The sequence below is a fragment of the Uloborus diversus genome, chromosome 10 (assembly GCF_026930045.1).
Source record: "Uloborus diversus isolate 005 chromosome 10, Udiv.v.3.1, whole genome shotgun sequence".
NCBI lineage: Eukaryota > Metazoa > Arthropoda > Arachnida > Araneae > Uloboridae > Uloborus > Uloborus diversus.
The window spans coordinates 52,925,351-52,943,610 of NC_072740.1; the positions used below are offsets into that span (position 1 = coordinate 52,925,351).

Here is an 18,260-nt window from a genome sequence, read left to right on the forward strand (position 1 = left end):
CTCTTTGAGTTTTTTTACAGGCCTATACTTGGAACAATTTTCAAAACTAAAATCTAAAAATTGAAAGAAATATGTATTGTGTCATATGTGTCATTTATGCTAAATTGAAAGTGACACGAAAGTTTTATCACACTCCCAAACAAAAGAACAGGTATAATGCCATCTTCCTCACAGTCAGTTTTCAAGTTTCTCTGCAAAATGGCGACAACATACACGAACCACGTGTTTTATGACGTGAACATGGGAGCACGAGCGCGCAGAGTTATCCTCCTGTGCATAATTCGACCACTTTCCAATAAGAAAATGTTCTTTAGTTCAAACATTTTCTTATTGTATATTATAAAAGACAGTTTTAAAAAAGGGGGATTTTTTCAAGCCTTGAGAGGGTATGGTAGGAGCGAAAGTTAAGCAATTCCGCTCTTAAAGTTAATTAAGGGGAGCATTGCTCTTTATTAAAATCCATTTTTCATATCAAAAGTGATAAAATATCCCTATTTTCGGTTATGTACACTTAGGTGAGTACAAATTAACTAGAAAAGTGCTTTATTAACGCATGCAATATCATTTATATAAATGTAGGTGAATACAGTTGCTTGATAGCTGAGTTCCATCTGCAGCGCTCAATTGGCTACCATCTTGTACAGTCATATTTGCCGACTGTTCTCATAGTTGTCATTTCATGGGTCTCCTTCTGGTTGGATGTGGAAGCAATACCTGCTCGTATTACTCTGGGAGTTACAACTTTGCTCACAATATCCTCAAAAAGCTCTGGAATCCAAAGTAGCTTGCCGCCTGTTTCATATGTGAAGGCTATTGATGTTTGGATGGGAGCGTGCACCACTTTTGTCTTCACTGCATTGCTGGAGTTTACTTTCGTCAACTACTTGTGGCGCAAAAGAGGGACAACACCTCCTAACATCAAAGTGGCTGATGAAAACATATCACTCAGAATGGTAATCAGTGTTTCTTCTTACTAATATATAGCGGAATAAATGTTCAGTATATAATGTGGGACGTACAGAAATCTATTTCTGTAGTGATTTTCCATGGATTATTTATTTTTAAAATAATTACCAATTTAGATATAGCTATGAAATATTGTTTCCAGCTAGTAATAGTTAAAATATAATCAATACGATACATTGCATAAAATTTTGCAAACAAATAGTTTTTTTTTCTCGAAACATATTTATATGTTCAGAAGTCTCGAAAATTACCACGCAGTAGGACAGAATATTATGAATGCTTTAATAATATGAATTGCTTAAAATGTTAATTACTTGAATTAATTTACTTTTCTTTTAGAAATAGATTTTTTAAAAAAAGAGTCCTCAGTACAATGTTTTAAATTTACGAGACATATTAATCTTCATTTTATTGGAAGATGAGGTTGCCAAACTAAAAAAAAATCCATTGCCTTACAAATTACTTCTCACTACAATACTAATACAATAAAATTATCAGGAGATAACACGCATGGCTAAAATGGATAAAATATGTTCGGTTGTTTGCATTGTCATTTATCAAAAATGTTTCAATACGTATTATCCATTAATATATTGTATGAATAGAACGATCTTGTAAAAAGCATAAATATCGGTTGAAGTTAAGTCGAACTTTACTACATCATCAGGAGATATTTTACAGATTTTAAAACAATATGATGTAAATTATTAAATAAATACAAATTAACTATTTCGGTTTGCCTCGTATGCACTTCACCAAGATATTTTGAAATAACAATTAGTTTGATATTAATTAAAAAAATTCTGCGTCAGATACTAGTAGGTTATTTAAACTTTTTCCTCTTGATCTTCAGACATAACTTTTTTCTGACTGGAATAGATTGTATGTGTTACTACACGTACATAACTAAATTTTATCTGATAGGCGACGGATAAAACGGATTAAATATTTCACCATTTCACTTTGTCGCACATTACTCTCCTTATGTACAATTTGTACAAGCTTGCATGAGTCACGAAATTTGATCAACCCGAAATAATAAAATTACTTTGTCTGCTGTCAGCGCCTTTATACTAACAAAATTCACGGTCAACGTTGGTTAAGTGCGAATAGGTTGGTTACGCACGTCCTATACAACGAATAATATATTGTACACAGGATTTAAAAAAGGTATAATTCATAGTAAAATTAAGATCATAATTAATAGAAAGCGTTAATATAAGTTAAATGCCCGTAATATCAAGCCACCACGTAATGACTATTCGTATAATAATTGAGCGTTGCTATTGCGCTGGGTTACAATTGAGAATTGTTAGTGCTCACGTACGGATGTGAAATTGAAAGTGAGTCTGTTGATCTGAAGAAGAGCAAAAAATGCTCTTTTCACCTAGAAATTCATATGATTTTCTTCCCTTAAAAATGTAGAACAGTATATTCTTATTGTACAATGTATTACTTGAAATTATGTAGCAAAGGTTACTTCGTTTAAGAATTTGTTTTTTAAATTGTTTTGCAACTCGCAGAAATGCATCTCAGTGTGTCTTAAAGCTATGTTTACTTGCATAAATTAACACAGTCAGCTAACTAGATTGCTGCCAAAAAAAATCATGCATTGTATTGCAACCATACTACACTACAGCGTTTAACAAAGGTTAAACAATAATGAAGCAAGTAAATAAACTCCACAAACTGCCATACTATGTTTTCACAAATCTTTCCTAGATTACTATTTTTAATGTAAGACGTCCCTACTACTTAGAAACTAATCTAAAATATTTTAACTGGCTTGAAGCAAACCCATCTCCAAAAATCATGAAAATATGTTTCAGAATAAAGTGCGCTAATATCAGAGAAAAAGTAAATAGTGATATTATGATACTTTCAAAACGGCAATATAGGTATGTAAAAAAATGCCTCTAGACAAAGACAGCGAGACTGCAAGTTAATGGGGAAATGGGTAAGGCCATCAGTCGTGAAGAATAAAGTAATAGCTATTGAGACCGCCATACCCAGTCCCATTATACTATACTTTTTTTTCTTGCACAGTATTATATTCATATTACACAATTTAAAACTAATATAAAAAATAAACAACGGTGCCAAAAAGGTATTTCATTCACTCGTTTTTTAACAACTAAAAGTTATGATTCATCCTGTTTTTTTTTTTTTTTTTTTTTTTTTTTTTTTTTTTTTTTTAAGTTTTTTCATAGTATAATACGCTTTCTGAACATTATTTAATCTAATTATAATAGTATTAAATTTATATACGTAGCATTGCGTAATGGAAAATTTTTTAAAAAAATATTGTTGAATGTTTTCAGATGAACAATATATGAAACATTTCATATATATCGACTGAATCTATCGCTATCGCTTGAACTTCAGACTAGTCGAGTAAAATTGATAATTACTTCGCTTTGTATACACTGGTGTGCAAAAATTAAGGACGAAGTCGAAAAATTAGCATATCAGCTGAACAAAGAGGCAGAGCGGACAGAAAGACCAATCAGGAGATTAAGTAAGGTGGTGTACGGTAGCACATGCGCAGATATGCAGGCAGACGTAATGGGGGAGTGTCTGAGTAGTATAAAGCATGTTGTCGGTGTAAGATCAGTATTTCTGGAAAGGAGATTGCACGCCGTATAGCAGTTAAAATCACACCGAGTTGCTGCCTCAGCGAGAAATGGCGAATAATCAATCTGTTAGACGACATCTGGACGCTTTTACCCGAGGTCGAATCATTGGGAAGTTGGAGGAAGGCCGCAGTGTGACAAGTGTAGCTGCAGAGTTCGGAATTGCTCACAGCATCGTTTCACGACTTTGGAGACAATTTCAAACTACAGGAACAGCTATCCGGGGGTTCAGTAGTGGTCGTCCACGAGGAACCACACCCGCAGATGACCGGTATATTGTCTTACAGGCCAGAAGAAACAGGCGGCAAACAGCGGGAGAAATCGCTAGACACACGACACAGGCGACTAGACGACCGATATCGCGTTTTACCGTGGCCAGAAGACTGCACGGGTGGTGGTCTGTTTGCACGACGCCCTATACGGTGTGTACCTCTAACGCCTGCCCATTGGTGAAGGCGTTCTCTGTGGTGCCGGGAACACCGGAATAGCAGGAGCCAATGAATGGGGACGAGTACTCTTTACAGATGAGAGCAGATTCAGTTTGAGTAGCGATTCTCATCGCATACTCATCTGGAGACAGCGGGGAAGTCGCAATCATCCCTCGAACATCATTGAAAGGGACAGGTATGGAGGTCGCGGTGTTCTCGTTTGGGGAGGTATTATGCTTGGTAGTCGTACAGACCTTTACATCTTCGACGCAGGTTCAGTCAACGGGACCCGTTATTGTAACGAGATTCTTCTTACATATGTGCGTCTTTTTAGAGGCGCTATGGATCCGCAGTTCCTTTTCATGGACGACAATGCACCATGTCATCGCACAGTAGCTGCCGAACAGCTCTTAGAGAGTGAGGATATTGAACGTATGGATTGGTCGGCATGATCTCCGGATCTCAATCCCATCGAGTATGTATGGGATTTTCTAGGCAGACGCTTGGCAGCTCGTACCTTACCACCAGTAACGATTCGGGAGCTTCGATTGGCGCTGCAAGACGAATGGGCAGCAATGCCTCAACAACTCATTGACACCCTCATTCTCAGCATGGGCAGACGCTGTGAAACCTGCCTAGCAGTCGGGGGAGATCATATCCCCTACTAAAGACCGGATGTTTCTTGCTGGACACCCATCACAGGGATGTTTCGGCCTTCAGTCGCATTGCGCTGCATGCTACTTTTTCAATAAAGCTTTTTTATCCCTCTGATTTCTCTTTTAGTAAGTGTTGCTTACATTACACATGTCCTTACGTATTGGGGATCTTAAGGTATTAAATGTGTTGATTTGGAAAGCTTTTGTACAAAGTTATATTGAAAAAACCGTCTCGTCCTTATTTTTTGCACACCAGTGTAACTGCGTAATCACTCACCAGAAATAGATCCCCAGCATTTGCTCTTCAAAACGAAAAACAAAAATTTATTTTTGTGAGTGGTACTGAAACTGAAAGATAAAACGCTCTAAACTTCTTAAAGTTAGTTAAAAGATTTAAAATATTATATTTAGAGAAATTATTTGGATATCTAGTTACAGTTGGCTCTGTTTAACGACTTTCAAGGGACCACAAAAAATCGTCCTTAAGTAGAAAGAGTCCTTAAATAGAATGCTTTTTAAACTATAGTGGACCATTTGCGACCGTGAAAAGCTGTCTTTAAATAGAGAAAGTCGTTAAATAGAGCGTCGTTAAGCAGAGACCCAACTGTACTTTTAAATTTAATATCATTTATGCCAAAGTTTTTTTTATATGTATTTTACACAAATAAATATTAAGTAATATGAAAAACTATTACTATGCATCATGATGTTTTAAATTGATAATGCATTTATTGAAATAAAATTATATTGAAAACAATATTGAAAACACCGAATTATTCGCAAAACCCATTTGTTAAAACCTTTAAGGTATGCAAGAAAACTACCATGAAGCATTACCAAATTAGACAGTAAAAAATAACTATCCAGTCTCATATTTAAACGCTAAAGAACGACGAGTCAATTAAAAAATGCCTCAGAAAAGCAAGGTATGCAAACAAAAAGTATATCAATATTCGATACATAACAAATGTTGCCTTATCAGCAAAACTGAGGTACTTTCAAAAAATTCTATTGAATTATTTTTTCTTCCTTCAAGTTTTGTGATACCAGGGACTGTAGAATTAACTTGATCTGCCTCAGTTTATTGCAAAGTTTGCGTTTCACCAAACCTTTTTCCAATAATCTATGTCAAAACATTTGTCCCTAAAGAAGATTCAACACTGTTTCAAATTTCAAGCGTTTTTGGAACTCTCTTACGTTTTTTAAACCATAAAATTCCAAAACATTATATATTATCCTCAATATTCATTTGCACAAGACATGTAAATACACAAATACAAAGTTTTCAAATTAACAGCTTGCAAAATCAAATTCGGTTTTTCATTTGGAATTTCCCCCAATAATTGGCAAATTGCACATAATGCTATTAACGTATCCTTACTATGTATAATATAAAGTTTACAAAAAATTGCTAAATTTTTATAAAATGCACCCATTAAATAACTCTAGTCATTACGAATGAAGTGAAAAACAACGTGAAAAAAATACAAAATCTCGAGAAAATTTGTTTTTGAAGTCAAGAAAATTTTTGTGCTCTACGTTTTTTTTTCTCACTTCATTCATACTGTAGCAAAAATCTTTTTTAATCATTTTTCATTGAACTCTAGTCATTCTTGATATTTATAGTTGCGCAAGTTAATTCTCCTAAATTGATGATATTTTTACCTAATTTCAAATTTTCTATTGCATTTCGCTAGTACGAACCATTTTAGCAGCATACTAAAAAACGATAAGACGATTTCAAATATGTGTTGAGTAAACTAAATAAAACAAATACAAAAATTCATTTTTCTTTTTACGCAAAGGATAAAATGAGTTTGGTATTTATAACTGCATGCTGTGATTTTCGGTAGGGTATAGACATTAACGTTAAAATCACGAGAATAAAGTTTCATTCTTTCTATGGAGATACAATTACAAAATAAGTATTTAAGTAACAAAAAAACGAAATTAGAAATAATTTAAAGATATTTCAATAAAAACATAAGATGTCAGTCACTTGTAATAATAAGCTTTATTTGCAATCAATTTTGCTTTGTTAAAATGACGGCATTAAAATTACATACGCGTTGAAAGAACCAATAGACTTCTGTCAGTCGTTGGCTACACCTTATTGAGTTACAGATTGAATGAATATAAGCAAAATTCATAAATCAACAAGTTTGCCATATATATATCGTTCTATATTCGTAGAACAAATAAATGATGATGATAATTTGTTAAACATAATTCCTTTATAAAACTCGTTTTCACTGTTCAATGCTATATCATCCGTCATCTAGAGTTTATGATACAATATTCAGCTCATTTAGTTTTGCATTAAATTTAAACAACCAATATTATTATTGCTCATAATTCGAGTTGCTACATTCATAAACTATACTCAAAATTTTAGCATAATTACTTTATTACTTATCCAGTTATGTTTAGCTGAAAATAAAGTTACAGGACATTTAACAAAATGATTGAAAATAAAGATTAAATAATTTGGAAAATAAATTAAAGCCTTTGAACGAAAATATGATGAAATTCTGTGAACTCCCCTATTGCACAGTGGGACAGGCGTTCGAGTCAAACCCTGCATGGTAATCTGAACGTTCATCACATTCTATAATGTATCCAAAAACACATATAGAAGGAAAGAAAGTTGGAAGCTTGCTTGTCTACGAACCACGAAAACGTTTAAAAAAGCGGCTTGGCGAATAAGAAGAAATAATTTCACCGAAGTAAAGGAATGTGGCGTGCCAACACACTGCGAGTAAATGAGTGCAAAAGTGGGTTTCAATGAGTACTACTGCAACAAAGTTGGTGAAAACCAAATTCGCCAACAAAAAGGGAAAGATTAATTAGAATATAATTTGACTTAAATGTAATGCTGCTTTGGTGCAAAATTTAAAATGTCACCATGGCATTTTACAAACGGATTTAAGGTTCTTTTGTGCTTCACTGTCAGTTTTTGGTTATTAAGTGATAACTTTATATGGATAAAATGTGCTTAGAAAAATTGTTTCATTTCAAACAAATTAACACCATCAGTACATCATTTCGCTTAAGAAGAATTTAAATAAGGCTAGTAAAGTGTGGATCGTAAGCAGTGAGCGTCACAGAAATAATCTTGAGGAAGGGTAAATAATCGGACAACATACTTCTGGCTATTATTAGAAAGCTGATAAATTTATTCATGTTAGTAAAATTACTAGTAATACGCTTATGTAAGTGTCACACATCTATCGGAATAAAACTTCGAAAGTTAATAGACCACTCAAAAAAATTGTGCAATATATTTTATTATGTTAATTTTTAATTGCAAAAATTTAATAAGTAATGACTAAAAATTTGAAACAAAACATGTAATTTACAATTATAAAACAAACTAAACTTAAAGTGAAATACACCGCCAGCTCAGTCATTTCCAGCCGAGGACTGCAGTTTCGTGCTTATTAGCACTCATCAGACCGGCATAGGACATTAGCTACCAATTTGTTTCGCACTCTTGGCTTCCTTAAGAGGTTTTCCATCTCCAGCTCAGTCATGTCCTATGCCGGTCTGATGAGTGCTAATAAGCACGAAACTGCAGTCCTCGGCTGGAAATGACTGAGCTGGCGGTGTATTTCACGTATTTTTGCTTTAGCCCTGGCTAATGGGCGGTAATTTACTGAATATAAACTTAAAGTGTTTTAGGATTTTTCTGAGTAAAACATTTATAGGCGTAAATCATCCATCATAATCAACCCTTTCAAGTGAAAGGGAAATATATTTTTAGAAAAAGCCTAAAGCATGTCAACTTTACCTTTTTTTTTTGTAAAATAATTTGTTTTGTATCGAATTGTCATTCATTACTAGGTTGCCTATCTTTTTCCGGTCCCAAATCAGGGTTGTTAGGGGCTAAAAAATGCCCTAAAAATGAGTAATTTACCCTCATTGAGTACACATAAGTTATATAAAAAAATGAAAAATATTACACAACCGATGGCGTAATGTTGCCCAAGAAAAAGTGGCCCAATCATTGGGTTGTCGCTATTCAAAATTTCAATTAATTGAATATCTCGAAAACTTATTTCTGCAGATACTGCCGTTTACCTGCTCACGACAGTGAAAATATGTTCGTTTAGGTCTACGTTCATGCTTCTATTTATTTTTGTAGTAGTTTCTTTCGCCAATACTATTGCAATCTAGTCTTAACTTGGCGATAAAGGGTAATGGTGCTTATGTAAGCTCGTGCATAGTAGTGATGTGCTGGATCGTTAAAAAAGTAGATCCGCGGATACGGATATGGATCCGGATCATTAGTGTCAAGATCCGAGGATACGGATACGGATCTCGATTTTTTTTTTCCCAATTCAACTATCCAAGTGTAAAATTTGTTACGGAAGGTAGTCCCGTCAGAATAATGGCAGTTTCTTCAAAAAAATGTCAATTGCGGCAAAAATATAATCAAGACTATGATTTACTCTTTAAAAAAAAATTCGTTAAAATTAAGGGAGAGTTGGAAGGAATGGGTCAGCGCTGCATTAATGCTTCGATGGAATGTGAAAAAATATTTCTAGCTAGATGTAGGATACAGGAGCAATAGTGTAAAGCTGCTCATGGACAGGCTAGAAATATTTTTTCTCATTTTATTTCAGCATAAATGCAGCGCTGACCAATTCCACCGAACTTCTCCGACCGACGATATTCAGAGCCGGGAACACCTTTACAAACAGTAAATAGAGAATTTAGTCTCACTTTTTTTAAAGGATGCCGAGAAAATCAAAAATGAAGAATAACAGAAACCCCAAATCAATAACAAAAACTAATATTAAATTAAAAATTAAAAAAACAAAACATGTCCCAGAGAGCCGACCTCATATTAAGATGAATTTCGCGGGTCAGAACACACATTTGTTAACAAATATGAACTGACAGCAGGTAAAAATTTTAAATCACTGAGCTTTTTCTCCTTATCTTCCGACTATGAAATCGCTACCAATCACGCGTATAAAAGTTTAGAATTGCATTTAAAATTTACTTAACAAGATTAGAGCTCCTACTGTATATAAGTTGAAAGTTTCAAATAAATATCAAACGCGGAAAACTTCGTTCTTTCAATTAGGGCCAACATTTTTAACTTACGGGTAAATTTTTACTTCTATAATTGTGAAAAACGTTTTAAATCGGTTTTTAATCAATATATCCGGTAATTAAAGTTCTACAAAAACGAGGTCAAGCTAAGAACACTTTCGATCAAGTTACATTTTGGACGAAAAATGAACTATCAAAATCGGTTCATCTGTTTAGGAGCTACGATGCCACAAAAAGATACACTGATACACACTTATAAAACTTATTTCCCCTTCCTTTTTGCAAGGGGGGGGGGGTACAAATTGGCTTCTCAAATGATACCTTATAATTTAAATAGGGAATAAAACCTTATTTAAACAGTTTTTTATTAAAATATTTAAATTTTTTTAGAATATAAATGATCCGTTTAAGATCCGTCCAAAAAGTAACGGATACGGATACAGATCTTTATTTTCCCTCGAATATCCGCGGATACGGATATCCGGAACATCACTAGTGCATAGTACTCGTATAACACCATTTCAGTGATTGAAACCATCTAACATTGTCAACTGAGACACATTGACGTGTGTCTCAGCTGGTTGTTGATGATGAAGATACAGGAGATAAGTTGATTTCAATCGAATAGGATATGTAGGTAAAATTCTGCTGTTTTTGTGGAGAAATCGAGGCAGATAACGGAAAACCAATTTTGCTTATCTTAATATGTGGTAAATAATAAAAATAATTATTAAATAAAAATAAAAAACCCGACTGCGTAGAAACTAAAAAAGCCTAAAAGAAAAATGTATAATCCCAGTAGTTTAGAATGCTATTAAGTACTATTGAATAACTGTACCATTGAAATAGTTTTATATTCGTACACAGATAAGACATCATAAATTCAATAAAACAGAATAGAAGGATCAACAGTTGTGGCTCATTCCTTGTGAATCAAGGAACACCGTAAAATTTGAATGGACCCCGACTGTTGATCCTTCTATTCTGCTTTTGAATTTATGGTTTCTCTTCTCTGTGTACGGTTATAAAACTATTTCAACGACGTAGTTATTCAGTAGTACTTAATAACATTCTAAATTACTGTACTTATACATTTTTCTTTTTGGTTTTTTTAGTTTTTACGAAGTCGGGTTTTTTGTTTTTATTTAATAACTATTTTTATTTTACACTTTTAGTTAATTTTCGTTGACTTAGTCATTATGATTATACGACATTCATAATGACTAAATCATTATGATTATTAGATTCAGACATTTTATAATTATAAGACATCTTGTCATTTCATTGAGAGAGTTTGTATCGGAGGTTTATTAAGCGGTGGTTTAAACTACTGATAATTAGTCCCTCTACGGTCTTAACTCGGCTTAAAGCTACATGTGCTTGACCTTTAGCAAAAATGCAAGAACTTATGTCAACCACAGCACAGTTATATAAACAGCCTGTATAACTCATGATGTTGCGAGCTAGCAAACATCGTCAATCAAATCTTTCTCGCAAAACTAAAAAAGCCTGTCACGAAAGTAAACGTCGCGAAACTCAGTCCCCTGAATCACGACAAAAACAAATGCAACATATTAGAGATGAAATCGAATTAGTAGACTTTCTATCTTTTGGTGCTTATTCCACGGGTTTATTTTGATGAGGACTACAATCTTAGTGTGTTGCCTCTCTTACGCGTGATATATTTTTTATTACAGTACAGAATATATATAAACAACAAATGAAAGAATTTAAATCAGAAAGAGGGGAAAGTACATCCGGAGCGAGGGTGGGAGTCGAACCCACCGCCTCAAATGTGAGAAGATATCGTTTAGACCGCTCGGCCACTGAGGCCTTAATTAGTAGACTTAGTAAACAAAAAATTCAAGCAGCGAAAGCTACCTGCATTTGTCTCACGCTGCGTCGCTTGCAGGTAGCGAGCGACACAGTGACTGCGTGCGACATGATCCCGAACTGACAAAAGGGCAACTGGTTGTTGATATGGTGAATTTCGATTACGGTCATGTGTTTAGTGACACTCCCAAGGTTAAGACAAATCGATTGACGAAAGAATTACAAAAAATGGCCAAGGCGTAAAGCCTCTACAATGCCACATAGGAACAGACATACATACATAGACTTATAAACCCTCCTTTGCGTTCCGCACGCGCAGTCGGGTAAAAAGTGGTCGTTTAAAACCTTTGTACTTGCGACACACATATACAAGGGTTTTAACAGCCCACACACTTATGGACTTCAAATGTACTTAAATGTTGTATTTAAATTTTGAGCGCAGCTTCCCTACCTCGTCGGGTATTACCGCTTAATGAATGGTGTAAATGATAAGCGAATCGAAAAATCCTGAAACTTTTTGGAAATTAGTTGGTTGCAAACGGTTTTTAATTTTATGTTGTTATTTCGGTTAAAAAAAATATTGTTTTTGATATAACTTTGACTAGCTACTTGTGTTTTCACGTAAGTGAGTTGCGATCCCCGACTTTCATTTCTATTGTCTGTAGCTTTTTAAACCACCCATGCATATTTTCATGTCTAATTTCGGAGCTGATACTTCTGGGCTAAGAATTGTTTGTAAAGTCTACTGGTAATGGGGTTGTTTCCTTCAGTAAAAAGTACTACTTTTAGTCACTGTAATTGACAGAATAAACAAAAAATAATAATAATAATAATAATAATAACATGGACCCAGAAAGTACTTTCATTTTCCCAACAGTTATTTTTAACTATTTTTTTTTAAATGTCCAATTTTTCAAACTAGGCGTGGTCTTTATGACGTCACAAATGATGCACTTTGGCGCATATGTTACCGCATTTCCACGTTATGATAATCAACAAGCGAATCAAATTGCACTCTACGCTTGCTAACAACCATATCGCTTAAATGTTATGCTCTGTGAATGGCAATACTAAATGGCATTTCATCATTTGTGATGTCATCGGCAGAAGCGTAAACAATGAAAGCGCACCGATTAAAGTATTTTTCAAAAAACATTAAACTTAGTCAAATTATTTTTAAAATGGTCAGATCTTATGTTTTTAAGCATGTTCTTTCAGAAAAAAATACTTTTAAAATTTTGGAAACGATCCCATTTCTCCACTGTCCAATAAGATATTTTTACATTTTTTACTTTGTCTCCTTTTCGCACGCACACTACAAATTTGATAATGAAATATGAAGTTTTAATAAAAAAAGTTGATGTTTTTTTGTTTAACTAATTTTTGGCTAGTTAGAAAGATTTTGCGAAAAAAAAAAGGAAAAACAGTAGTCTATATTCTTTATTTATATAAATCAGATATTCATGGTGTTTTGCATACGATTATGCTTATGTTTTAAATTACATCACCAATTAATTCACTTTTCTTTACATGCATAAAATGACATGCGCCTAAGTTTGAATCTTGCTTTCAAAACAAATGATCCCCCCCCCCCCCAGTCCAAGGAAATTTCAGCTTTGAATTTATGCATATGTGAGTTGAAAAATTAAGCCATATATAAAAATGTGTTTCACAAAAGTATGTGGTAAAACAGCCAGAAATAATTCATCAAGCTACTATGCAAACTTTTGAAAACAGCAAAAAATGAAATTTCTAGAATTTTGTCAAAATAAAATCGTTTTCTTTCAGTACGAAGATAAGGAGGAGTGCAATGGAACCAAAAAAGTAAGAAATATCTTTAGAGATTTTGTCATTTATTTCCATTTCACTGTTTTTCTTCTGCTTTTGAATATTTTATCTTCCAGAAGTTTTCAGAAAAACCTAATCCATCAGTGGATGACTTTTTTTCTTCTTCAATGTTTAAGAGTACATTCAAGGTATTAAACGAAATAAACTGGACAAGAACTTGAAAATACGTACTTACATTCAAATTTATTTACTTATAGCACATGAGGGAGAACGGATACTTGTTAGAAAGAACATAGTTAATCTATTTATAGCACGCATACTATATCTAACTGGCAAAATAATTGGTTAAGGGACAACTTTGATGAAATTGGAACACGTGAGAACATCAACTTGTAAGTAAACCAATATAATGTTTCAAAATAATAAGCAAAATTTTTTTTACGAAGGAAGTTGAAAATTAACAGTAGCAGATCAAATATTTATGTTTGAACATACTAAAAGGTATACTTTCAATGTGATAGTTTGTAAGTGCTTCCCATATTTTGTATATGTTTATTTTCTTACTTCTAGATCGTTTAAATTATTGTATTTTTATTTCAATATTTGATATTTGTTTGCTCTTTTAGTGTTATTTGATATTTTTTGCATTTGGTTTTGATTTCTAATCTTTTTCTCTAAATTGTGATCGAATTTATTTGTAAAACAGTTGATTTAAACTCAGCCCCACTAGCCACATACGTGTTATCCTACTAAAATCAATAAATAATAGACATACAAATATTGCGTTGAACGTTACATAATGGAAATTGAAAGTGGAAACTTCAGTATTAAAGACCAGTAAATTTCAAAGAATCTGAATTTGTGCATAAGATATACTTAGATGCCGATATAACTTGTCCCCACTACCCAATAAATGGAACTTTAAACGTTACTCAATTACAGCATTTTACTATTGCATGGGTACATTTTCTCTTCTAATTAATGCACGTTGAAACTGCCGTAGGACCATCCCATGGAAAACGGTCCTTTTGTCCAGCACGTGACGCCTCATGAAAGTCATTAAAAATAATACTTAAAAATTTTAAAAAATATTTTTTTCTGCTCAACAAATTACATACTTATGTGTGATATCTTAAACACAAAAAAAAAACCATTACCATTTAAAATCATTATTTTTTAATGAAATATATGATCCGTCACGTGAGGGACATGCGGTTGTTTTTTTTTTTTTCGTCGAATGGCCCCATAGAAAACATTATGAACATTAAGAATAAAGCTTGATAAATAATTGTTGCTTTTTAATCTTAAGATCGTTGTTTCGCACATGAGGACAGGACACTGCGAACAAACAAATGCACACTATAATCGTTTCGTTGGTACATTGATGTGTGCATAGCGTAAATCCTAAAAAATTATCCTGAAATTTTGGTTTAAAAGTTACTGGCATTCATGTTGCCAGTAACTTTTATCGTAAAATCCTATTTTACTGTAAAGTAGAATAAACGAGAGTTAAAAAACGCAACTTGCGAGCAGCAGTTTCGATCTCGGATCCTTCGTATTGGCAGGTGGCTCTTCTGAGCACCATACCAGTTGGGACACATCGAGCGAGGGGAAATATGGTCCTATGTGCTTCGCCCTGTAAATCATGTGGTGTATCATTTGGCGCTGCAATCCTTTATTTTTTTTTCGGCAAAATTTACTGTAATTTTTTTTCTGTACTGTAAACACTCCTTTTTACAGTAATATCACCCATAAAAGTTTCCTAAATTTTTAATAGTGTAGGGTAGACCGGGGAACGTTTACGCAGTGCCTTTTTTCAAAACGAATTATAACTGAAGAGCCAACAATCATACCATATTGATTCGGATCCCTAGCAAATATCCTCACAAGTTTTTGAGCATCAATCGAGCTTCGGTCTAGCATGCAGAGAGAATAATCTGTTTTCTACCAAGTCGAGTAAATTTGAGTTGAACGTTTTGAAGCTTATTGTGAATAAATAATACTTAATTAAAAAAGAACAAATACAGTCTGAGTAAAAACTTTAAGGCCAGTATAATTTTCTTTGAAAAAAGGAAAATGAAGTTAAAGGGATTTTAATATTATTGTATTATTAATTATTAATGTTCATTAGTAAGAAATAACGCAAGACAGGATTTGTAAAGCATGCAATAACCAGAAAAGCAGTGGTTTATTCAAAGTTAGCATTTCAGCTTGAGTAAAAACTTTAAGGCCACTAGTATTTTTTAAAAACTGCAAGTACTTGTACTATAATAAATGTCACCTCAGTTAACAAGATTGTGGAAACCTTTCAACTTGCAGTTTTGTGATTATTTTTATCAAAGTTTTTGTCCTACTTGTGACGATATCGTAAGGTAAAAAGTTAACTGTTCAAGAAAGAGGGCAGATTGAAGCTTTTTCTTCGACAAGGATAAGTAGGCGTACTATTGCGAAAAAATAGGAAGATCGAAGACTGAAGTCAACATTTTTGTTTGATTTAAATACATTAGGGTAAAAAGAAAACCCGGGAAAACTTAGAGCTTTGTCCTCGCGTCATGGAAGAAGAGTTTGAAAATTATTATTTTACCTGAAAAGTACTCAACCAGGAAACTTATTCAGACGATAGGTTTAAATGTTTGTCTAAAACGATATACAACACAATTAGAAAGTGTGGAAATTTTATTAATGCTGCAAAATAGCTTAAACCTCATTTATTGAAAATGCACAATATAGAGCGTTTCAACTTTAGCTAGGAAATTATGACCTGGGATAACCAATGAATACAAATCATTTTTTCTAACGAAAAGAAGTGGAGTTTGGATGGACCAAACGGACGGAAGTACTTTTGACATGATTTACGAAAAAAAAAAAAAAAGACATATTTTACAAGCGCCAATGAGATGAAGGCTCTGTCAGAACTTGAGAGTGCTCTGCTTACAATAGTGTGTGCTCAGTTGCGTTTGTTTCAGGTAAAATGAACTCACAAACATATCAAAATGTCCTCCCAAGTCATCTTTTACCAAATGCTGAATTTCTTGCTGGATAAAATTGAAAATATCAGCAAAACAATGCATCTATCCGTCCGAGTAACAGTGCAAAAAATAGGCTCCAAGTAAACAATGTTGAAACTTTGAAATGACCAACTAAGTCTCCAGATCTTAACCCAATAGAGAACTTATCTGGTGACTCAGCAAGAAGAGTTTATGCAAAGGAGAGACATTTTACTTCATCAATAGAGCTGAAATCTACCATCGAAGATGAATGGTAAAAAATACATCCTGAACCTTGTCAAAAACTAGTTTCATTCATGAAAACAAGAATATTTGAAGTAATTTGAAGGAATGGCTCCCACACAAGCTTATAAATATTTGAATATTTGTCCTCATATGCTTTTTTCTATGTTGGCCTTAAAGATTTTACTCAGGTTCAAATATTGATCTGTAATATTTTCTGATAATGAAACACTTATAATTAAATTTTTTTTTGTCTTTTTTACTTCTATTTAAGGTTAATAATTATCACTCATATGACTTTTTGATCCTAAGATTAAGGTGTGTCCAATTTCTCAAAAAAAAAAGCACTGGACTTAAAGTTTTTACTCAGACTGTAGATAAAAATTAGCAGAATTTTATCATTTTTTGAGAATTGTATTAGTTTGAGCTAAAATGTTATTATTATTTTTTTTTTTTTTGCACGTTAAAAATAAATCCAAACTTGACAACGTAGCTAGCGTTAACGTCTGAGCCCTTTACGCACTTCTTACTGTGTCTTACTTCTAAACGTGCCCTGACGCATTTTTCACTCCAAACTGTCTCAAAACTTTTTAGTATTTTCAGACTATTTTATTTTGAAAAGCACCATTTAATTTTTAATTGAGTTTCAAATTCTTATCTTATGGCCTACAATCATGTAGTGCTCTCTTCATGCCCGTTCAACTTTTTTTTATACGCTATTCAGTTTGTAATAAATTTGCTTTCTTTGAACGATGGAGGGATATTATGTTCAAAACACTAACAGAACCATATTAGGTGTCAAAATAATTATGCGTTAACGTGCCCCGTATCCGCGGCAATTTTACGCAACCGACTTGGACCCAAAAATAATTTTTTTAGCAGTTAAAAGCACAAACTGAGCCACAACTGAATAAAACAATTTTGACATCAACTGCTTCATAAGCCACAATGTCTAAAATTTTCTAAGTTAAATCATACAATTTAGAAAAATCATTGAAAAAAATCCACGTAAACGTGTCCCGGTCTACCCTACTTTTAAATTAGCATCAGATACCATTAATTGGCTACAGGTGTAGCTGTTCGTCAGTTAAGAAAGGTAGAGCGGATTTGTGCTAGCACCCTGTATAGTCGTTTACTTATATGGCGTTTGTTATTTTTTACAGAACTTGAAACTGGAATCTGAGGATGATGAACCAGCAATGTCCAAGAATAACCCGAAAGCAATGATGTATCTAGGTACCCACAAGATATCCGCAAAGCGTATTGATCAAGTTTGCCGCATTGGATTCCCAATTCTGTTTTTGGTCTTCAACATCTGCTACTGGCCCTATTACCTTATAGTTCCCTAAACGTGCTTCTGTTCATAAACTTCGCTTCCGTTAGTTTAGGCGTAACCCCTCTACATTTTATGTGCATAATTTTTCGACTAATGCATAGATAGTCGGCGAGGTATTTTTGATGAAAAAGCTTTGGATACAGAAGGACAAACTTGCGCATATCAACGAAATGCTAATACAAATTATACAGATTGAAATACTGAATGAACCAAAATTTGAGATCATATAAGTATAAATGTGACTGAAGCTTATTGTATTTTTTGACATTGAAATATAAAGTTATTTATGATAAGCTGATGGTCTAGCAGTAGAGCAAACCTTGCAATAG

At 33.5% G+C, this 18,260-nt stretch overlaps 1 protein-coding gene across 1 annotated transcript in view; it reads left to right on the plus strand.

Moving 5' to 3' along the window:
• Positions 1–17,944, plus strand: part of LOC129231003 (glycine receptor subunit alphaZ1-like) — a 75,043-nt gene extending 57,099 nt beyond the window's left edge. Inside the window, exons 7-9 of the mRNA XM_054865248.1 lie at positions 580–953; positions 13,366–13,401; positions 17,759–17,944. Coding sequence (XP_054721223.1) covers positions 580–953; positions 13,366–13,401; positions 17,759–17,944 — 596 coding nt within the window. The remainder of the gene's footprint in view (positions 1–579; positions 954–13,365; positions 13,402–17,758) is intronic.
• Positions 17,945–18,260: the final 316 nt, after the last annotated feature.